A 19,440-nucleotide genomic window follows, 5' to 3' on the forward strand; every position below is an offset into this window, starting at 1 on the left:
TGGTTATATATCATATATATATAAGTATTTCTCAAGAAAATTTGTTAAAGATCTTCATTTGTTATCTATAAAAAAATGTGTATAGAAGATGAAATTTTCACAGGAACCTTTTCATATGAAATTCACCACACGAGCAGAAATAATTGCGGTGGACCGTATTATCAGTTTTATGATAACGTATTGTACATAAGTCATTAATTCAATACAGTGTAACTTTTATGCAAGTTTTGGAAATATATTAGGCTAATGCATCAATTTTTAATGAGTCAAAAATTAACCTTTTAGCTAAGATTAAATGATATCAGAAGGATCAGACATAAGATGACCAATTGATCATAAATGACATTTCTCTTTACATTTCAATTTTAAACGTGAAGGAAAAACAACGAGTCGTTATCATATATAATGTTAACTTAAAAATGAGTAAAGATTGATCTCTCTACATAAGGTGTAAATCTGTTCATAGGTAAATCAGTTAGATAAATCGACTCAGATAATCACCTAAATAATCGGCCCCCGACGTTATCAACTGATCCAGAAACGGACGGAGACTTGTATTGTACCAGTTCATAGTTCGCCTACCCCTACAGTAATCCGCCTCAACGCCCCACACACGCCATGCCGGTAAGTAACCCCTCCCCAAGGAGAGGGATATTGATGTACCACTTTTCTTTTAATCACCATTTTGTTGTAGTTCTTTTTTTATGGGCAACATTTATTGACTAATCGGCGTGATTTGACCTGTACACTGTAAATGTATCTACTCATGATGAATACAATTCATACATCGTTATACAATGTTATTGTGTGTAAAATATTTTTTAAAAGGACATACTGCTTGTAAGTAAAACCTATGTTTAATTTTCTAGATCTCACCAATGAATACATTACATGTTTGACATGATATTTACAAAGATTTGAAGTATTTTACTTCGTTTTTTTATTACTTCATTGTCATGGTCTAGGCATATTCAATATTTTTGGCTTATCTAATTGCACTAAACATTAATGCTGCATTCCAACAATTATCTTAAAGAAATGGTTTTGCCATGGCAATCGGTTTTTAGAACGCAGTTCGCAGTTCGCAGTTCGCAATTGAATAGTGAACTGCGTTCTATAGAACGCAGTTCGCAATTCAAAATTTTGTGCGATTGAATAGTGAACTGCGTTCTATAGAACGCAGTTCGCAATTCAAAATTTAGAATTCATATTTGGGGCCCGCTTGCCTTATATGCAATTGAATAGTGAACTGCATTCTATAGAACGCAGTTCGCAATTCAAAATTTAGAATTCATATTTGGGGCCCGCTTGCCTTATATGCAATTGAATAGTGAACTGCGTTCTATAGAACACAGTTCGCAATTCAAAATTTTGTGCGATTGAATAGTGAACTGCGTTCTATAGAACGCAGTTCGCAATTCAAAATTTAGAATTCATACTTGGGGCCCGCTTGCCTTATATGCAATTGAATAGTGAACTGCGTTCTATAGAACGCAGTTCGCATTTCAAAATTTAGAATTCATACTTGGGGCCCGCTTGCCTTATATGCAATTGAATAGTGAACTGCGTTCTATAGAACGCAGTTCGCAATTCAAAATTTAGAATTCATATTTGGGGCCCGCTTGCCTTATATGCAATTGAATAGTGAACTGCGTTCTATAGAACGCAGTTCGCAATTCAAAATTTAGAATTCATATTTGGGGCCCGCTTGCCTTATATGCAATTGAATAGTGAACTGCGTTCTATAGAACGCAGTTCGCAATTCAAAATTTAGAATTCATATTTGGGCCCGCTTGCCTTATATGCAATTGAATAGTGAACTGCATTCTATAGAACGCAGTTCGCAATTCAAAATTTTGTGAGATTGAATAGTGAACTGCGTTCTATAGAACGCAGTTCGCAATTCAAAATTTAGAATTCATATTTGGGGCCCGCTTGCCTTATATGCAATTGAATAGTGAACTGCGTTCTATAGAACGCAGTTCGCAATTCAAAATTTAGAATTCATATTTGGGGCCCGCTTGCCTTATATGCAATTGAATAGTGAACTGCGTTCTTTAGAACGCAGTTCGCAATTCAAAATTTAGAATTCATATTTGGGGCCCGCTTGCCTTATATGCAATTGAATAGTGAACTGCGTTCTATAGAACGCAGTTCGCAATTCAAAATTTAGAATTCATATTTGGGGCCCGCTTGCCTTATATGCAATTGAATAGTGAACTGCGTTCTATAAAACGCAGTTCGCAATTCAAAATTTAGAATTCATACTTGGGGCCCGCTTGCCTTATATGCAATTGAATAGTGAACTGCGTTCTATCCAGAACGCAGTTCGCAATTCAAAATTTAGAATTCATATTTGGGGCCCGCTTGCCTTATATGCAATTGAATAGTGAACTGCGTTCTATCTAGAACGCAGTTCGCAATTCAAAATTTAGAATTCATATTTGGGGCCCGATTGTCTTATATGCAATTGAATAGTGAACTGCGTTCTATCTAGAACGCAGTTCGCAATTCAAAATTTAGAATTCATATTTGGGGCCCGAAATTTTCAGGGGCATCTACTAGTGGTATTTCACTACCACTGTGAACATACGGTGATGCAGCTATATCTCTACTTTTTAAGAATCGGGCTAATATACAATTGAAAAGTGAACTGCGTTCTATCTAGAACGCAGTTCCCAATTCAAAATGTAGAATACCTATGGGCCCCGGTAAAAAGTGAAAAAAATAAAGATTCAAATGAAGCATATTTTTCCCCTAACATTATCTATTGATATCTATTCCATAATAATTAACAAGTTTTAGCGCTGAATTTATTGTATATAAAAAGCACGAAGCTTTTAAACATGGTAGGGGTCAGCATACATTCGTGATTTTGTATAGTAAATCGACGACGGGCATTCATTTCAAAGCCTTTGTTTACTGTAAGCCAAACCGAGGACAAACTTGTTGGAAAGACAAAATGCGCATTAAGAAAACTCCTGTGAAAGTTAGAGGTTTGTACTACATTAGGCTGGGACCTAAAAAATGAAAAAAATATGAAAATTTCAAGGTTTTTCCTATAGCAATCGAAAGCTATTATACTCTGTCCCAAGATATCTTGGATTCTCATTTTGCTTAATTGCATGATATCTATAAATACCTCAGAGTTTAAACGATGTTCATTCAAAAGTATGCAAAATTTCCAAGATATTTCATTCGAAACGCCCCTGTTAGCTGATCAGGTTTCAATACAATGCTAAAAAATGTGATGTCGTTGCAGCAAGCCCGGATGATAACGTTGTAAAATTGCGCGATGTATTCCGAGTGTATTCCGAATGGAGAAAAGATGTAAACATTCCCCGTTATAAATCTCCGTAAGGAATCGGTTTTCCTTCCTGTGAATTTTTCTGAGTGAAAGATGATAATGAGTCAATGAAATTATCTTGGAAAACATCCCTTTTAACTATTTCAATTGCACTTCTTTCACAGGTATGTGTATTTTTATTATGAGGTTTTTACAATTTTCACCTCTCAAAATATTTTTAAAATCTATTTTTTTGATTAAATATTGTAAAATTTGAAAATTCTAAACCGGTGAAAATATTTCAAATATAATGTACTTTATTCTTAATTGATATCGTCAGGTGTCCCATACCACCTAAAGGTAGTTTTCTTAAAGTAGTTTTCAAAGTCATTTCTTAATAATATGTTTACAGTGCGACTGTTGGGGCGAGCGCAGAAGGAACTTCACATCTTTTAATATTAATGCCATTTGTTTGTTTAGACGCAGTTCATAATCCGTTCTATTACCCTCAGCGTTAGCAACGCACTTACCAACGGGTAACATTAAAAATTGTAACATGCGCGAAAATTATGCGCGTACGGTTCGCCGTAGAATTCACGTTATTCCTATGTAAAAGCAGTTAGGTTTTCTTTAAAATTAAGACATTCAGTATAACAAAATAAATAGTGCCTGTTTGGGAGGATAACAGTTGAAATTGACACCCCTTGAAAACCATTGTCAACCTCCGCTTCGCGTCGGTTGACAATGGTTTTTTGAAGGGGTGTCAATTTCAACTGTTACCCTCCCAAACAGGCACTATTTATATAATACATATTGTATCATATGATAGAATTATATATCATATAAACCAATATCATATTGTACAATATCGTATGATACGATAAAATATAATATAACAATATCATATAATACAATTTCATGTGATATAATTGTATATTACAGAAACCAATATCATATTATATTATATGATACAATATTATAGATACAATATAATATCATATAATATTGTATCATTATATACAATACTATACAGAACACTATCATGATACAATATCATATCATAAAATATAAAAAAAAATGATGCATATCATATCGTATCATATAACTTTTTACAATATAACATATGATATTATATTGTATCATATTAAACAATAGTGTTTCATATCATACAATACTTTATCATAGGAATCATGTTATATCATTTAACAACAACCACATCAAGCAGGTTTAAGTGAGGTAGGAGATTTCTTTAGCATCCTTGATAATGGAGATCAGGCTCTGCATCTGAAGCAACCTCTGCGTTTCATTTATAATATAGTTAAATCAACTTTGCAAGCTATCATCTATAAAACATGTGACCTGTTCCAAAAATCTAAACCTCATCCTGCATCCGTAACCAATGGCTCAGATTTAGCATTCAAGCCTGTCAGGTGCATCAGTATCATAAGACGCATCACCCATGCAAGTTTGGTGAAGTTAGGACTGGTTATAACTAAAATATCATCATCAAGGGCACCACCAATTAAAACCTTAACCACCTCCAGCATCCGCAACCTATGGCTGAGATTCAGCATCCATGCCTATCATGTGCATCTGTATCATAAGACACACCATCCATTCAAGTTTGGTGAAGTTAGGACCTGTAATAACTAAAATATTTTTTTATCATCCTTGATAATGGAGATCAAGCTCTGCATCTGAAGCTTCCTCTTCGATTCATTCATATTACAGTTTAATCAACTATGCAAGTTTGAAATAGTACTAATATCTATGTAACATGTGACCTGTTAAAAAAAACTTAACCTTATCCAGCATCCGAAACCTATGGATCAAACTCAGCATTCAAGCCTGTGAGGTGCATCAATATAATAAAACGCACCATCTGGTGAAGTTAGGACAAGTAATAACTAAGATATCATCATCAAAGGGCACCTGTTTCAAAAACTTTGACCAGGTCTTAAAACCTTAACCTCCTCCAGCATCCGAAACCTATGGCTCAGATTCATTATTCAAGCCGTTCAGGTGCATCAGTATAATAAGACGCACCATCCACACAAGTTTGATGAAGTTTGGACCAGGAGTAGCTAAGATATAATCATTAGAGGGCACCTACTCAAAAAACTTTAACCAGCTCCAAAAACCTTAACCTCCTCCAGCATCCGAAACCTATGGCTCAGATTCAGCATTCAAGCCTGTCAGGTGCATCAGTATCATAAGACGCACCAACCATACAAGTTTGGTGAAGTAAGGACCAGTAGTAAATAAGATATTATCATCAGAGGGCACCTACTCAAAAAACTTTAACCAGCTCTTAAAACCTTAACCACCTCCAGCATCCGAAACCTATAGCTCAGATTCAGCATTCAAGCTTGTCTTGTGCATCTGTATCATAAGACACACCATCCATGTAATTTTGGTCAAGTTAGGACCAGCAGTAACTTAGATATTGCTATCAAAGGGCACCTGCAACAAAAACTTTAACCAGCTCTTAAAACCTTAACCTCCTCCAGCATCCGAAACCTATAGCTCAGATTCAGCACTCAAGTCTGCCTGGTGGATCAGTATCATAAGACACACCATCCATGCAAGTTTGGTCAAGTTAGGACCAGGAGTAACTTAGATATTGCTATCAAAGGGCACCTGCAACAAAAACTTTAACCTGCTCCAAAAACCCTAACCTCCTTCAGCATCTGAAATTTAGGATCCAGATTCAGCATCCAAGTCTTTCAAGTCCACAAGTAGGTCCAGATGCATCATCCATGCAAGTTTGGTGAAGATAGGACAAGTCATAACTTATATAGATAGAGGAATTGCAACAAAAACTTTAACCAGGTCCGGACGCCGACGCCGGGGGTATAGCATAAGCTCCCCCCGACTTCGTCTCGGTGAGCTAAAAACTAGAGAAAGCTGCATCACCATATTTTAACAGTGGTAGTCAAATACCACTAGTAGATGCCCCTGAAAATTTCGGGCACCAAATATGAATTCTAAATTTTGAATTGCGAACTGCGTTCTAGATAAAACGCAGTTCACTATTCAATTGCATATAAGGCAAGCGGGCCCCAAATATGAATTCTAAATTTTGAATTGCGAACTGCGTTCTAAAGAACGCAGTTCACTATTCAATTGCATATAAGGCAAGCGGGCCCCAAATATGAATTCTAAATTTTGAATTGCGAACTGCGTTCTATAGAACGCAGTTCACTATTCAATTGCATATAAGGCAAGCGGGCCCCAAGTATGAATTCTAAATTTTGAATTGCGAACTGCGTTCTAAAGAACGCAGTTCACTATTCAATTGCATATAAGGCAAGCGGGACCCAAATATGAATTCTAAATTTTGAATTGCGAACTGCGTTCTATAGAATGCAGTTCACTATTCAATTGCATATAAGGCAAGCGGGCCCCAAATATGAATTCTAAATTTTGAATTGCGAACTGCGTTCTATAGAACGCAGTTCACTATTCAATTGCATATAAGGCAAGCGGGCCCCAAATATGAATTCTAAATTTTGAATTGCGAACTGCGTTCTATAGAACGCAGTTCACTATTCAATTGCATATAAGGCAAGCGGGCCCCAAATATGAATTCTAAATTTTGAATTGCGAACTGCGTTCTATAGAACGCAGTTCACTATTCAATTGCATATAAGGCAAGCGGGCCCCAAATATGAATTCTAAATTTTGAATTGCGAACTGCGTTCTATAGAACGCAGTTCACAATTCAATTGCATATAATGCAAGCGGGCCCCAAATATGAATTCTAAATTTTGAATTGCGAACTGCGTTCTATAGAACGCAGTTCACTATTCAATTGCATATAAGGCAAGCGGGCCCTAAATATGAATTCTAAATTTTGAATTGCGAACTGCGTTCTAGATAGAACGCAGTTCACTATTCAATCGCACTAAATTTTGAATTGCGAACTGCGTTCTATAGAACGCAGTTCACTATTCAATTGCATAGAAGGCAAGCGGGCCCCAAATATGAATTCTAAATTTTGAATTGCGAACTGCGTTCTATAGAACGCAGTTCACTATTCAATTGCATATAAGGCAAGCGGGCCCCAAATATGAATTCTAAATTTTGAATTGCGAACTGCGTTCTAGATAGAACGCAGTTCACTATTCAATCGCACTAAATTTTGAATTGCGAACTGCGTTCTATAGAACGCAGTTCACTATTCAATTGCATATAAGGCAAGCGGGCCCAAAATATGAATTCTAAATTTTGAATTGCGAACTGCGTTCTATAGAACGCAGTTCACTATTCAATTGCATATAAGGCAAGCGGGCCCCAAATATGAATTCTAAATTTTGAATTGCGAACTGCGTTCTATAGAACGCAGTTCACTATTCAATTGCATATAAGGCAAGCGGGCCCCAAATATGAATTCTAAATTTTGAATTGCGAACGCAGTTCACTATTCAATTGCATATAAGGCAAGCGGGCCCCAAATATGAATTCTAAATTTTGAATTGCGAACTGCGTTCTATAGAACGCAGTTCACTATTCAATCGCACAAAATTTTGAATTGCGAACTGCGTTCTATAGAACGCAGTTCACTATTCAATTGCATAGAAGGCAAGCGGCCCCAAATATGAATTCTAAATTTTGAATTGCGAACTGCGTTCTATAGAACGCAGTTCACTATTCAATTGCATATAAGGCAAGCGGGCCCCAAATATGAATTCTAAATTTTGAATTGCGAACTGCGTTCTAGATAGAACGCAGTTCACTATTCAATCGCACAAAATTTTGAATTGCGAACTGCGTTCTATAGAACGCAGTTCACTATTCAATTGCGAACTGCGAACTGCGAACTGCGTTCTAAAAACCGATTGCCTTTTGCCATTAGTACACAAACAATAACAAACTTACAATTTTTTATACATGAACAGTAAACGTGTTTAAACAACAATAGTCGCTCATTCTATTTAGAGAATAGGGTTAACTACAATTATATACTAGTATATTGTTCTAGACGAGGACCGTGTGTTTGGCGAGATACTGTTACAATAAATTTTCCGCTATGTCGTTAACTAAAAAATATTATAAAACATTGCTTCATTTGCTATACAAAAGTTTTGTTATATACTTGTTGTTAAGTTTACATCTGGTTCGTCAGTTATGTGATATGTATACAAGACTCTGTTCTATCATACTGTATTGTTGATCAGTTTAAACATTGCACATAAGTTACATACACTGTACAAGTAAACTATTGCTGTGGTGTTGTTCGGTTTACACAGGTACAACATTATGCTAACAATGTTGTGTTGTTCGATTTACACAGGTACAACATTATGCTAACAATGTTGTGTTGTTCGGTTTACACAGGTACAACATTATGCTAACAATGATGTGTTGTTCGGTTTACAAAAGCACACCATCTGTGTTATATATGCTTACAATGTTGTGTTGTTCGGTTTACACAGGTACAACATTTGTGTTATATATGCTTACAATGTTGTGTTGTTCGGTTTAAAAAGGTACAACATTTGTGTTATATATGCTTACAATGTTGTGCTGTTCGGTTTATACGGAACAAAAGTTGAGTTATATATGCTCACAATGTTGTGTTGTTCGGTTGATACAAGATACAATATTTGTGTTATATATGCTAACAATGCTGTGCTGTTCGGTTTACACGGGTACAATAGTAGGTTATATATGCTCACAATGTGGTGATTGTCGATTTACACAGGGTCCAACAGTTTTGTTATTAGGAAAGATATGTTTAAATCGCTGTGTTGTTTAGTTTATAAAGTGAACGATAGTTTCGTTTAATATGCTCATACTACTATGTTGTAAAGGTTATTTAGGAATGAAGGTTGTGTTATATACAAAGATTCAAATACTTTACTGTTGCTAGATCTACCCATGACATGATAGTTTTGATATACACGTTATGGTGTTATACTTTCACTTTAAATCAATGGACGGCAGTTATGTAGTATTATTGTTACATTTGCTTACAATGCTGTGTTGTTTAGTTTACAAAGGGTACGGCAGTTGTCTTTATAAATATGTGCTCACAATGCTTTGTTGTTTAGTTTACACAGGGTAGGGGCCCACTGCTTTGCTGGGTGTTGATGACGTCACTAGTCACCCTAAGCATCGCTCAGCCTAGTAACTTATACACATGTACCCCCAATCCAGGAGTCAAACCCACCGTAGCCTCAGGTATGTACATATAGCACAGGTATACTAGGCCCAATCATGGTACCAGGCTGTGGAATATTGTAGAACATTAATATGTCTTAAATTAAAAGCTTTGTAGAAGTTATATTAAAATAGTTATGTTGATAGATTGTTTTGCTTAGTTATACACATTTCCTTTGTTTAGCTATTCATGTGAAATGACTAAATTTAAAAATATGTTCTGCATCGATGATGCCGGGTATTCTTGCCACTTTGTATTGAATGAAACATATAATTAACACTTTTTACCAGAACCGCCATTTCCTACTGTTCCTAACACATTTTCTACCAAACTGGAGGCCATTATAGCCGACCGTAACATGACAGTGTCCGGAGAAGAGTACTTCGACTATAACAACAACCGGGCCGCCCTCTTCATGCTTAATGGCGACCAGATCAGCAAACTCATCTTTGATTACAGCACAGAGGAACTCTTCTACGTTTATCGTAAGTATATAGCGAATGGAGGTAGATATTTTCATGACGCAAAACTCTAACAAAAGTTTTTATAATACCCACAATTCCTTTTGGAGTTTGAAATAAAAAACATTTCCCAAGACTAAATAAGATACATGTCTAAACACCTTGTAAGAATCCAGAATCATAATTTAGGGTGTACTATTTCCATGGAGACCATTTAAAAGATTTGATTTAATGGTTTTTTATACTTTCCTGGAAAAAATCAAATAGAAATGCAAACAATTCTAACATAAATTGCCAAATTTCCAAACACATTTTTCAAAAGGAACAGTAAACAAATATCGCTGTGATTAATATTACCAGTGGAGACTAAACTTTTTGAGGATACAGCAGCTCTGCAATACAGACTATATACCAGAATTTGTCTTTCTTTTAGCAAACAATACATGCAAAACCACAAACCTTACAACGGACGATAACAATTTGCTGTTTGGAAACTTAGAAAACAGAGGGGGAATGCATGTGTTCACAACAAACGGAGCTCTACACTTCTCAAAACTATACGGTCAGGTAATCACTAGTAGTTAATAGGGGCGCACATACCGTTCCATATTAAACGTTTCCGACAAAAGCTCTCCTTAACAAGATATCATGTTGAAGTAAAATTGTCAACGGTCTGTACAAGAATACTTCCAACAATTTTATTTTTAATTTTTTGTCCCAGAGCTTCTAAAAGCAAGAAGAAACTATATAAAGGGACGGTGAACCGTTTATTTCTAAAACGATTGAATGGATTGCAAGTTGACTGCCAAAAAGTTAAAACTCTTAGTTTTCCTAGAACTTTGGACAGAAAATGGCGAACGAAAGAGATTGTCTTATCTTTGGACCCTTCAAAAATACAGACAGTTAAATCAATCCTCTTATCTCTCAACATTAGAGACAGTTAACTTAATCCTTTAATCATTCAATTATACAGATCCTTTTTTATTCTTTTGTCCACTCTATACAATGAGTGCAACCTTCAGTCTACGCATAAGATGGCAATTTTTTTTATTTTAATATTTATTGGTTTTATGTTTACTTTCTAGAAAAAAGATTATTTACATTAAGCGGCTGAATATGCATATAATATTGTTTTATTAGCAAGTTGCATAGAATAAATATCAGGTTTAAATTAGACACCTTCCATTGTTTTGACACGTCTCGAATTGCTTTACTGCCTTGACCTTGCTTCCTTGAATAAGCATCATTGTCGTTGCTTTATAAACAATTTAATGAACGACTGAAGCCATCCTTTAGAAGATGAAATGTTTTTCTAGACATACATGGGCAAGAAAACGATTCGAGGAATCAGTTGCGATTATTGGAGAACCTGCCTTACCTGGGCCCCGCTGCAATCAACATTTACCCTGGATTATTACTTCACAGGTATTATATGAGTGGAAAATTCGTTTTTATCTTAAAGAAGCACAAAAAAATGCGCTAATTATCCCCTTATTATTCTATTTGTTAGGAAATTTGTATACTTTTTCATAGATCTCTGCCAATCACGGTCTCAGTCAAAACTAGATCAGAATTTGAATTAATTAGATTTTTTTCTGAATTCAGACAAAGATTGGTTGTCCTCCTCTAATTATAAACAAGTTCCGGTTCGAGCAGAAATCTTTGGCATGAAACAGCAGGATGGAGCCTCCCCTTATCAGTTTCACCATATTTACGATTACACAGATTTTACGACAACTCTGGACCCACTTACGACTGTCTTCGAAGTACTTGCGACAACATTAATATCATTCGAATTTCAAAACATGTCCAATATTTTAGACAACTAACAAGTTTATAACGAAAAAATAGATATATTGTAAAATAAACACAAGAATTACAGGCGTTGTTATTAACATATTTACTTCAAGTACAACCTTTTAATTTCAGACTCCTCATTTTGTGACCTGCAAAAACCGATTACAACTTCGAAGTGTGCCTTCATTGCCCAAGGCTTTCTCATACAGAGAGGAAATCATATCGTCTACAGGAACTACCAAATACGCTGACGTGAGTTAATGCAACTATACCGGAAGAAGAATTTGATTTATTTTAAGAACACATCAGAGTTGTCATAGCACTGTTATAAATTTGATACGTTTTATGTGTGAATATAATATATTTATGATCAGAAAATTTAACAAGGTTTTTAAAATAAATAAAACAAAAAGGAAAAAGAAAGTTCGTCTACCATTTCTAATTGAATGTTAGTCCCTATATGTTACATTTGAGTGAATCAGACTGTGTTGGAATACAGATTATATGTAGCATGCTTTTTATTTACGGTTTTATTAATAGCCTGGCGTGTTACATTTGTACAGGTTTGGTTTGACATGGCCTATAAACTGATGCGCCTGGACTATCGCCCGAGTTCTGGAGCTCCTCCGTACTATAGCAACGACCCCATCACGGAAGTACACGACTACACTATAGGTGGGCTTTGAAATCCCTCCAAACCACTCCCCGTCAAAAAACAATAAAACGTTCGTTTGCAAAGGAAATCTGCAGACTTCCATATTTTTATCATTGGACCATTCTCAAGGAGCGTTTTCCACCTTCCAATCCTTATTTCTTGATATAGATAACTAATATAGAATGAAAAAAAAAACACCGCTATTAAAATCCAATCGCTATTTAGTTGCTACAAATATATATTTTACTAAGCTGACAAGTGGTGTCACCATTGACTTTATGTTGCCAACCCAACTTTTCTCGTAGAACAATGTGTTCTCATTATCTTCCAGGCGTTGCTTACGCGATAGACCGAGTCATGCAGAACTGTTCCATCATTCCACTACAAAACACTTCTTTTGATGCGTCAGTTACCAACATCTCCAGCGGTGCAACAAAGCAACAGTTTATTCTTAAAATGAAGAATCCCCAAGATTTATTTTACCTGGACAACAACTATACATATACCGGAAGGGTGAGGTTTTAAAGTTAAAAAGTGAAAAACAAACATTTTAATAATAAAATACATATTTAGGACACACTGGTTTGAAGACTGGTGGTCTTTAAATAACTGTTGATTTTATTACATCTGATGGTGGTAGGTGTACGTGAACATGTGTCTTAATCCGAGGTAAACTAACCTAGTTTGCATTGTAGCGCAGAGCACGTGGTTTGAACTGTGACGTTTTTATCCGTACAAGAGACGACTACCCTCTAGGTCCGTTTAAAGTCCACGCTATACTAGAGTTCTATTTCCTTGCCGTAAGTTTTTCAATCCTCAAGTTCTTCAAAAATATTACAATATTTAAAAATCAACCCTTAGAGAAATTTGGCATCACAAATTTTCCTCTGAAGATACTTTAGTAACTATTTGATTAATAATTGAAAGGATTGCTGAAATGACAATTATTACTGAACATTTTGCTTTTTAAAATAATATTTCAAAATACATGTAATAAGACCAGTGGCGATATCCCCACACTGGACACACATTTTTGTATTACATAATTATACATGGGTCCACAATCAATGAATTGGCCAATGTGTTGTAAGATTTTGATCGCGTGTTGTGTTTGTTACCTACAGAATGACCAGAAGGAACAAAACAACGCCGGAGCCCTGACCCAGACCTCCAAAGACGTCCCTGTGCAACTCAGCGTTAACATCCCGGGGGTAATACCTTCTTCTAAAAATAAACCTTGTCTGCTTTTGAGCTATTTTGTAAATATCCATGACGTGGTTTAACTTTTAGGGACACATTATTCAAAGTAAAAAAAAAATATTTTATTTGACGTACACTGTAGTTGCATGACACTCTTATTTTATACCATTAGGAGATGGTAACGATGACATATAACTTTTTCAACTTTGACCCCGAGAATCCAGAAATCACAAACTTTGACATCAGTTCCTGTTTTTCGGATAGTAAAAAGATTTCGTTCAAAATGCAATACCTAGGTAAATATTTGATTCTTAATAGCAAATTGGATTACATTAAAAAAAAAACAATCCCGATGATCAGTGTATTAAAATTTGTTTAACAACCATGCGGGTTAATCTGTATTTGAACAGTTCCAGGGATCTTGGATGCAAATGTGCTTTCGTACAAGCAGATATTTTTGTTCCAAACCATTTCTAAAGTAGCTCAAGCGGCCGGGGTTACACCTCTGAGAATCGCCCAGCCCGTAATGTATATGGACAGTTCCCATGCCTACTTCCTGGGTACACTGCTAGAAAAGGCACCTTCCATAAGTAAGTACACTATAACTATGTTACGTTGAACAACAGAAAATTTTTCTTTACATCATTCCCAAGAGTCTTAAAGAATACTGTAGATTCCTAATTAAATGCGAGGAATTAATATCCGCGTAAAATCGCGAGAAGCAGCCCTCGAGGATTTTAAAATCTCGCTTTTATTTTTCACACAATTTTGAAATAGGCTATAGGAAATTATAACAAAAAATTGGTGCTCGCGATTTTATATTCTCGCAATTTCATACAAAATAGCGGAAACGCGGAATTAAGTACTCGGGTTAAGGAATTTACAGTACTGTTATTCAATTTCAAGTTTATTATGTATTACTTTATCTTTAAACAAAATGTCCGCCACATACAATGTACACCTGGCTAGAAGTTGTTTGACTGTTTTCTATACCTAAACGATATGAACCACATGTCACATTATATACAAATGTAGGTAATATGTACATGTAAGATAAATTTACACATTACATGTATAAACATTATATACAAAAGTAGGTAATATGTACATGTACGATAAATTCACACATTATATACATTATATACTAAAGTAGATAACATACAATGCATACAGGTAAAATACATATATTACACAAATATACATGTATGTGTTTCGTACAAACGAACGTAATTCGGTTTATGATTATACATGTAAGAATAGTACGAGTATGCGCTGTAAAAGGATAAATATTCAATTACTTAACATTATTGTATTCCTCTGTAATTTTTTGCAGGTAGATATCAGAAGATTCCGGGGAAGGTGGTCCAGGCCCACAACGACGCCGTGTTCACAGGGTTCACGTCCGCCGGGGACTGTGCGGACCAGTGTCAGACGTTCGGGAACTGGAGCTGTAACAGCTTTGAGTTCTGCGCTGCATCAAAAACGTGTACACTGAGTAAGATACACACGGCTGAGGGGACACAGGTGGGCTCCACTCAGAGCTGTGACTTGTATGACAGTAAGTTGTATGTTTTGTTTGTTAATTGCATTATCTTACCTACCAATATGCATTCTCCTCAATGCTACGTCTCCAAGTTGAAAAAAATTTCTCTCACTATAAAAAGTCAGACTGGAACTCAGCCCAGGTTATATTTTCATGTAATAATGTATGACCATTATTATATTAAAAATGAATGCTGTTTTTACCATTAATCCAACCCAACTTAGAAATTGACTTATATCGTGTGTACACTTGTTATATAATAGGAAGCATTGGAGGTCCTAGCTTTTCTGAGGTCCCTCTGAACACTGCATGGAACAACCTAAGGAACTCTGTTGTGAAGAAACAACTCCAAATTCAAGTTCAGTTTGATAAGAATGTAAGCATACTTTGTTTTCTATTGCAAGTGCTTCATTTGATCAACTGAAAGAGGACTTTAGAAAGCAAAGATTGGGAGGGGGAGATAAAGCAGGATAAAATGCATGATATATAATATTAGGACAGACAACACACTGAAAAATTTAGATATCAACATTTATATATCATAATTCTTTTAAAAATCGTTCCACACGAATTATAATTAGCTTTACATATATTTGTAACCACATAAGTAAAAAGTTAATTAATTTTAAACTCATGTACGCATACCAGAATCTTCAAATAGCGACATTTTTTTAACTTCAATGCTTTTTACACGTATATTATGGAAGGACCCATGCTGATATCTCTGACATAGTTTATGTGAGGTCGAATAGAAAACCAATTCAATTCATTCAACTAAAATTTGGATATACTCTAAACATTTGAAAGATTTAGTATCCAAACATTTGAACGTTTTGGTAAAATAATAGTCCATAAACTCATAGCCAAAATCGTATTTAGCATTTTGAAAAATCCACTGTGGCTCAGTAGTGAGGGCACTATACATTATATGGCTAGACTTCTTAGGTTGAGAGTTGAATACCAACAAATCTTGGAGCACTTTTTACGTATTTGTTGAAATATAACAGTGAAGGTCTTTATAAGTAAGTTTTTATATAATGAAAAAAGAATTTAAACAAAAAAAAAAAAGGAATTTGAAATATGAATTGTATTTTGCGATTAAACAAAATTAATGGCAGATTGCACCATCGATCGCTCATCTTTTTTACATTTTAGGTGAAGACTTACACCGCGGACACCATTTCCAATAACGTTGTAGCTAACCCTGACGTGACCAAAGTTTCAAGTAAGTTTTGCTTTACACAACTCAATTAAACGGCACACGTACAAGAGAAGCAGAATTCATGTCTTTTATCTTATTTGATACTTTGTTATTTTACCAATTAGTATTCTGGTTACTTTGCCCTTGTTATATGTTTTTGTTTACTAACCACATCATTCAATATAACGAAAAATTAAAATTGGATTATTAATCAAATAGAAAAATCTCAAATTCCATATACTTCAAAGGTTTTAGTTTTTGTTTGGTTGTTAAATAATAAAGTTTTAAAGTTATGAAGATAATCTTGTAAATAAAACTATCCAATCCTGAAGAAAAATCCCAACACGAATTTTTTTTAAAATTACATGTATCTTTCACACATATCATATTAATTAATTCATATAGCAACGGTGATGAACAATTTCAAAGTGATGCCCAATAAGTTTGTCAAGCATTTCGACAACGACATCCTGTCTAAGGTCTCAGTTGACGATTGCGCACAAGCCTGTGTGACGTCACTGACATTCGTTTGCAATTCGTTCGAGTACCAGTACGCCACTAGCTACTGTCTGTTATCCACCCTCCACCCTGACGAGAACCCGTCCATGATAACGACAAACATTGGAGTGGATCTCTACATCAGTAAGTTCTGTTTCACACTACCGTAGGGACTGGATGGTCAACAGATTATTCATCAGGCTCGGCGAGGAATTTCATATATGAATGTTTCTGGTCGTAATTATAATTGAGTAAAAATTATCAACCAATCTGGCCAAGCTAAGAATTTGATATACATGTAATTAATGAACTTTCTGGTTGGAACTCTCATTGAGTTAAGGAAAAATCCATCATTCCGAGCTATGAATTTTCTTACGACACTATTTTGGATTATATATTCATCAGGCTAGGAAATTTCATATCTGAATTTTCCGGTCTTGTATATTATATAGAGATAAGCTATCAAAAGCAGATAACAATTTTATATGAATGTTAATCTTTTGCCCGCAACAATTTTTTTTATGAAGGAAATAATCAACATAACTGTAAGGTTCAATTTTGAATTCAGTTTATAATAAGTATTTTTTACATAATTGAAGAAATGTCTTCATTTTCGATATGTCACAATGGTCTAAAAGTAACAAATTCCATTCAATCCTCTTAAACTAATTCCTCATACTTTATAAATGTTTAATTGAAACCTTTCCCTGTTATTATCACCGATATGCTGATGTCTGTTTAGGGGACTACTCCAACAAGTTTGTAGAGACCGCAGGAACAACCGTGTTGTCTTCATCCAACACAATCTACCAGGAAATCTTGGACACTAACCAATGCGCCAAACTGTGTATCGATTACATGGGATTCAACTGTAAATCGTTCGACTATTGCCCGGATATAGGGACATGTTACCTGGGGAGATCACACGTGTATGATGTTCCAAAAGCCCAAATTCAGTCAAACCCTATGTGCAATCACTGGTCAAGTAAGTTTTCAAATAAATTAATTCCATTATGTGATTGATGTATTTGATATATGAACTTCAATTTATATGTACGTTTCTTTCTTTTTCGTTTTTAAGGGAAATACTTGGACGATTTTGTTCAAAGCCAATCAAATGTGAATGTCAAGCTGATAAATGACCGGATCATAGCAGGTGTAAGCGTGTTTCAGTGTGCAAAATCCTGCGTAGAAATGGAGGGCGGAAGTTGCGCGACATTCGCATACTGCAGCGAGGTTAGCGAGTGTCGACTGAGTACATCAGCACTAAGTAATGTAGGACAGACCGGGCCTGATGCTGTCGCCACCTGTAATATATACAGCAGTAAGTCCATCACAACCAGGGACCGTAGTCGGAACTTCCCGGGCATTTTCGGCGAGCGCAAAATAATCAAATGTTTTACTAACTACGGCTGCATCGACATCTATCATTTAATCAACCTTGGTCTAAATACGAGGCGATGGTTTTATTTTCAGATTTTTTGCCAAACTACATAAAATTTTATTATATACAACAAAAGAAACATTCAATGATGCCTTGCCATTACTTTACACGGGGAGCGAATCAATTTGTTTATAGTTTCAACATTCAATAAATGTAAATATTTTTATGTGTTTTCCGAGCTCCGCCAAAAAGTCCCGAGAAGTTTTGATTTCGTAAGACTGCTTAGATCTTTGTCTCTAATGAAAATATTGTGTAAAAGTTTGATGTACATATTTTATAGGAAAATCATTTCCTGATGGCACTACATACATTGCCAATCCACAAAAGTATTATGGAAACATTGCAGCAAACTCCCAGAAAGGTTATTCAAAAGGTATGATTTTGATATTTGATTTAAAATTCATTTAAATGGATATACTAATTTTGATTCTAAGAAATGACATTAAGGTACACAAAACTACAGAAATATATAAACCTAAATAAACTAACGTCATAATGTAAGCAAATTGCACCCAGAAATGTTTTGAATGGGCGGATCTCTTACTATTCATTTTTTACCTTACAAGGTGGCGCTGCCGGGGTTGCTATAGTGATGGTATTAGTTGGCGTTATTCTGACAGCCTTAGTTCTATTTTTGTACGTCAAGTTCTCAAACAAAGGCGGTGACGACATGACAATCAAATTCTCTCGCCAGGTGGATGATGAGTAACTGCTCACGTAAGATGGTAAAAATGTTAACCCACCGCGCCGTCCCGGGGTAGATTCCGGATACATGCATTAAATCTGGACTTAATTACCTCAAACGAGTGCTTACTTGATACTGTTTGTCCGTGTGTTTGTCACATATATTTGTTGCTACTGTTTTTGTAAATCATTAATTCATTTAAGGTATGTTAAGATGTTTTCATGGAACTTCATAGTTATAATGACATTGTTTTAAAAATTAAAAATTGTTCTTACATATATTGAGTTGTTATTGACGATTATTTTATGACATGACTAAATTTTTTGTTATGTTCTTATTCGTTCCACTCAACCGAACATAAATTATTTACAATAATAACAAAACACATAATTAGTGAAGGAAGCGCTTATTTTGCTGCATTTATTTACACGTACAAATACATATAAAGATTCTTCAAACTTCTTTCTGAAAATAAAACATTTTACATAGTGCACAGTCCTTGAT

General features: G+C 35.2%; 1 protein-coding gene across 1 annotated transcript; it reads left to right on the plus strand.

The window, feature by feature from the left end:
- Positions 1-472: 472 nt before the first annotated feature.
- LOC128167923 (uncharacterized) lies at positions 473-19,212 on the plus strand. Its single transcript, XM_052833915.1, has 21 exons — positions 473-624; positions 9,343-9,472; positions 9,743-9,937; positions 10,347-10,480; positions 11,230-11,338; positions 11,519-11,679; positions 11,843-11,962; positions 12,274-12,385; positions 12,697-12,878; positions 13,061-13,165; positions 13,490-13,576; positions 13,738-13,861; positions 13,976-14,155; positions 14,899-15,123; positions 15,372-15,484; positions 16,264-16,333; positions 16,715-16,951; positions 17,550-17,792; positions 17,889-18,131; positions 18,532-18,624; positions 18,818-19,212. The coding sequence occupies exons 1-21, from the start codon at positions 619-621 to the stop codon at positions 18,958-18,960; spliced, it is 3,012 nt and encodes a 1,003-aa protein (XP_052689875.1). The 5' UTR covers positions 473-618; the 3' UTR covers positions 18,961-19,212.
- The last annotated feature ends 228 nt before the right edge of the window (positions 19,213-19,440 follow it).

The sequence above is a fragment of the Crassostrea angulata genome, chromosome 10, assembly GCF_025612915.1.
Source record: "Crassostrea angulata isolate pt1a10 chromosome 10, ASM2561291v2, whole genome shotgun sequence".
Classification (NCBI taxonomy): Eukaryota; Metazoa; Mollusca; class Bivalvia; order Ostreida; family Ostreidae; genus Magallana; species Magallana angulata.

What these genes read in the sequence shown, in the direction of transcription:
- LOC128167923 (XM_052833915.1), top strand. An exon ending in GAACTACCAAATACGCTGAC is followed by an intron (nt 11,963 to 12,273) that starts GTGAGTTAATGC and finishes ACATTTGTACAG; the next exon opens with GTTTGGTTTGACATGGCCTA. An exon ending in AAGTTCAGTTTGATAAGAAT is followed by an intron (nt 15,485 to 16,263) that starts GTAAGCATACTT and finishes TTTACATTTTAG; the next exon opens with GTGAAGACTTACACCGCGGA.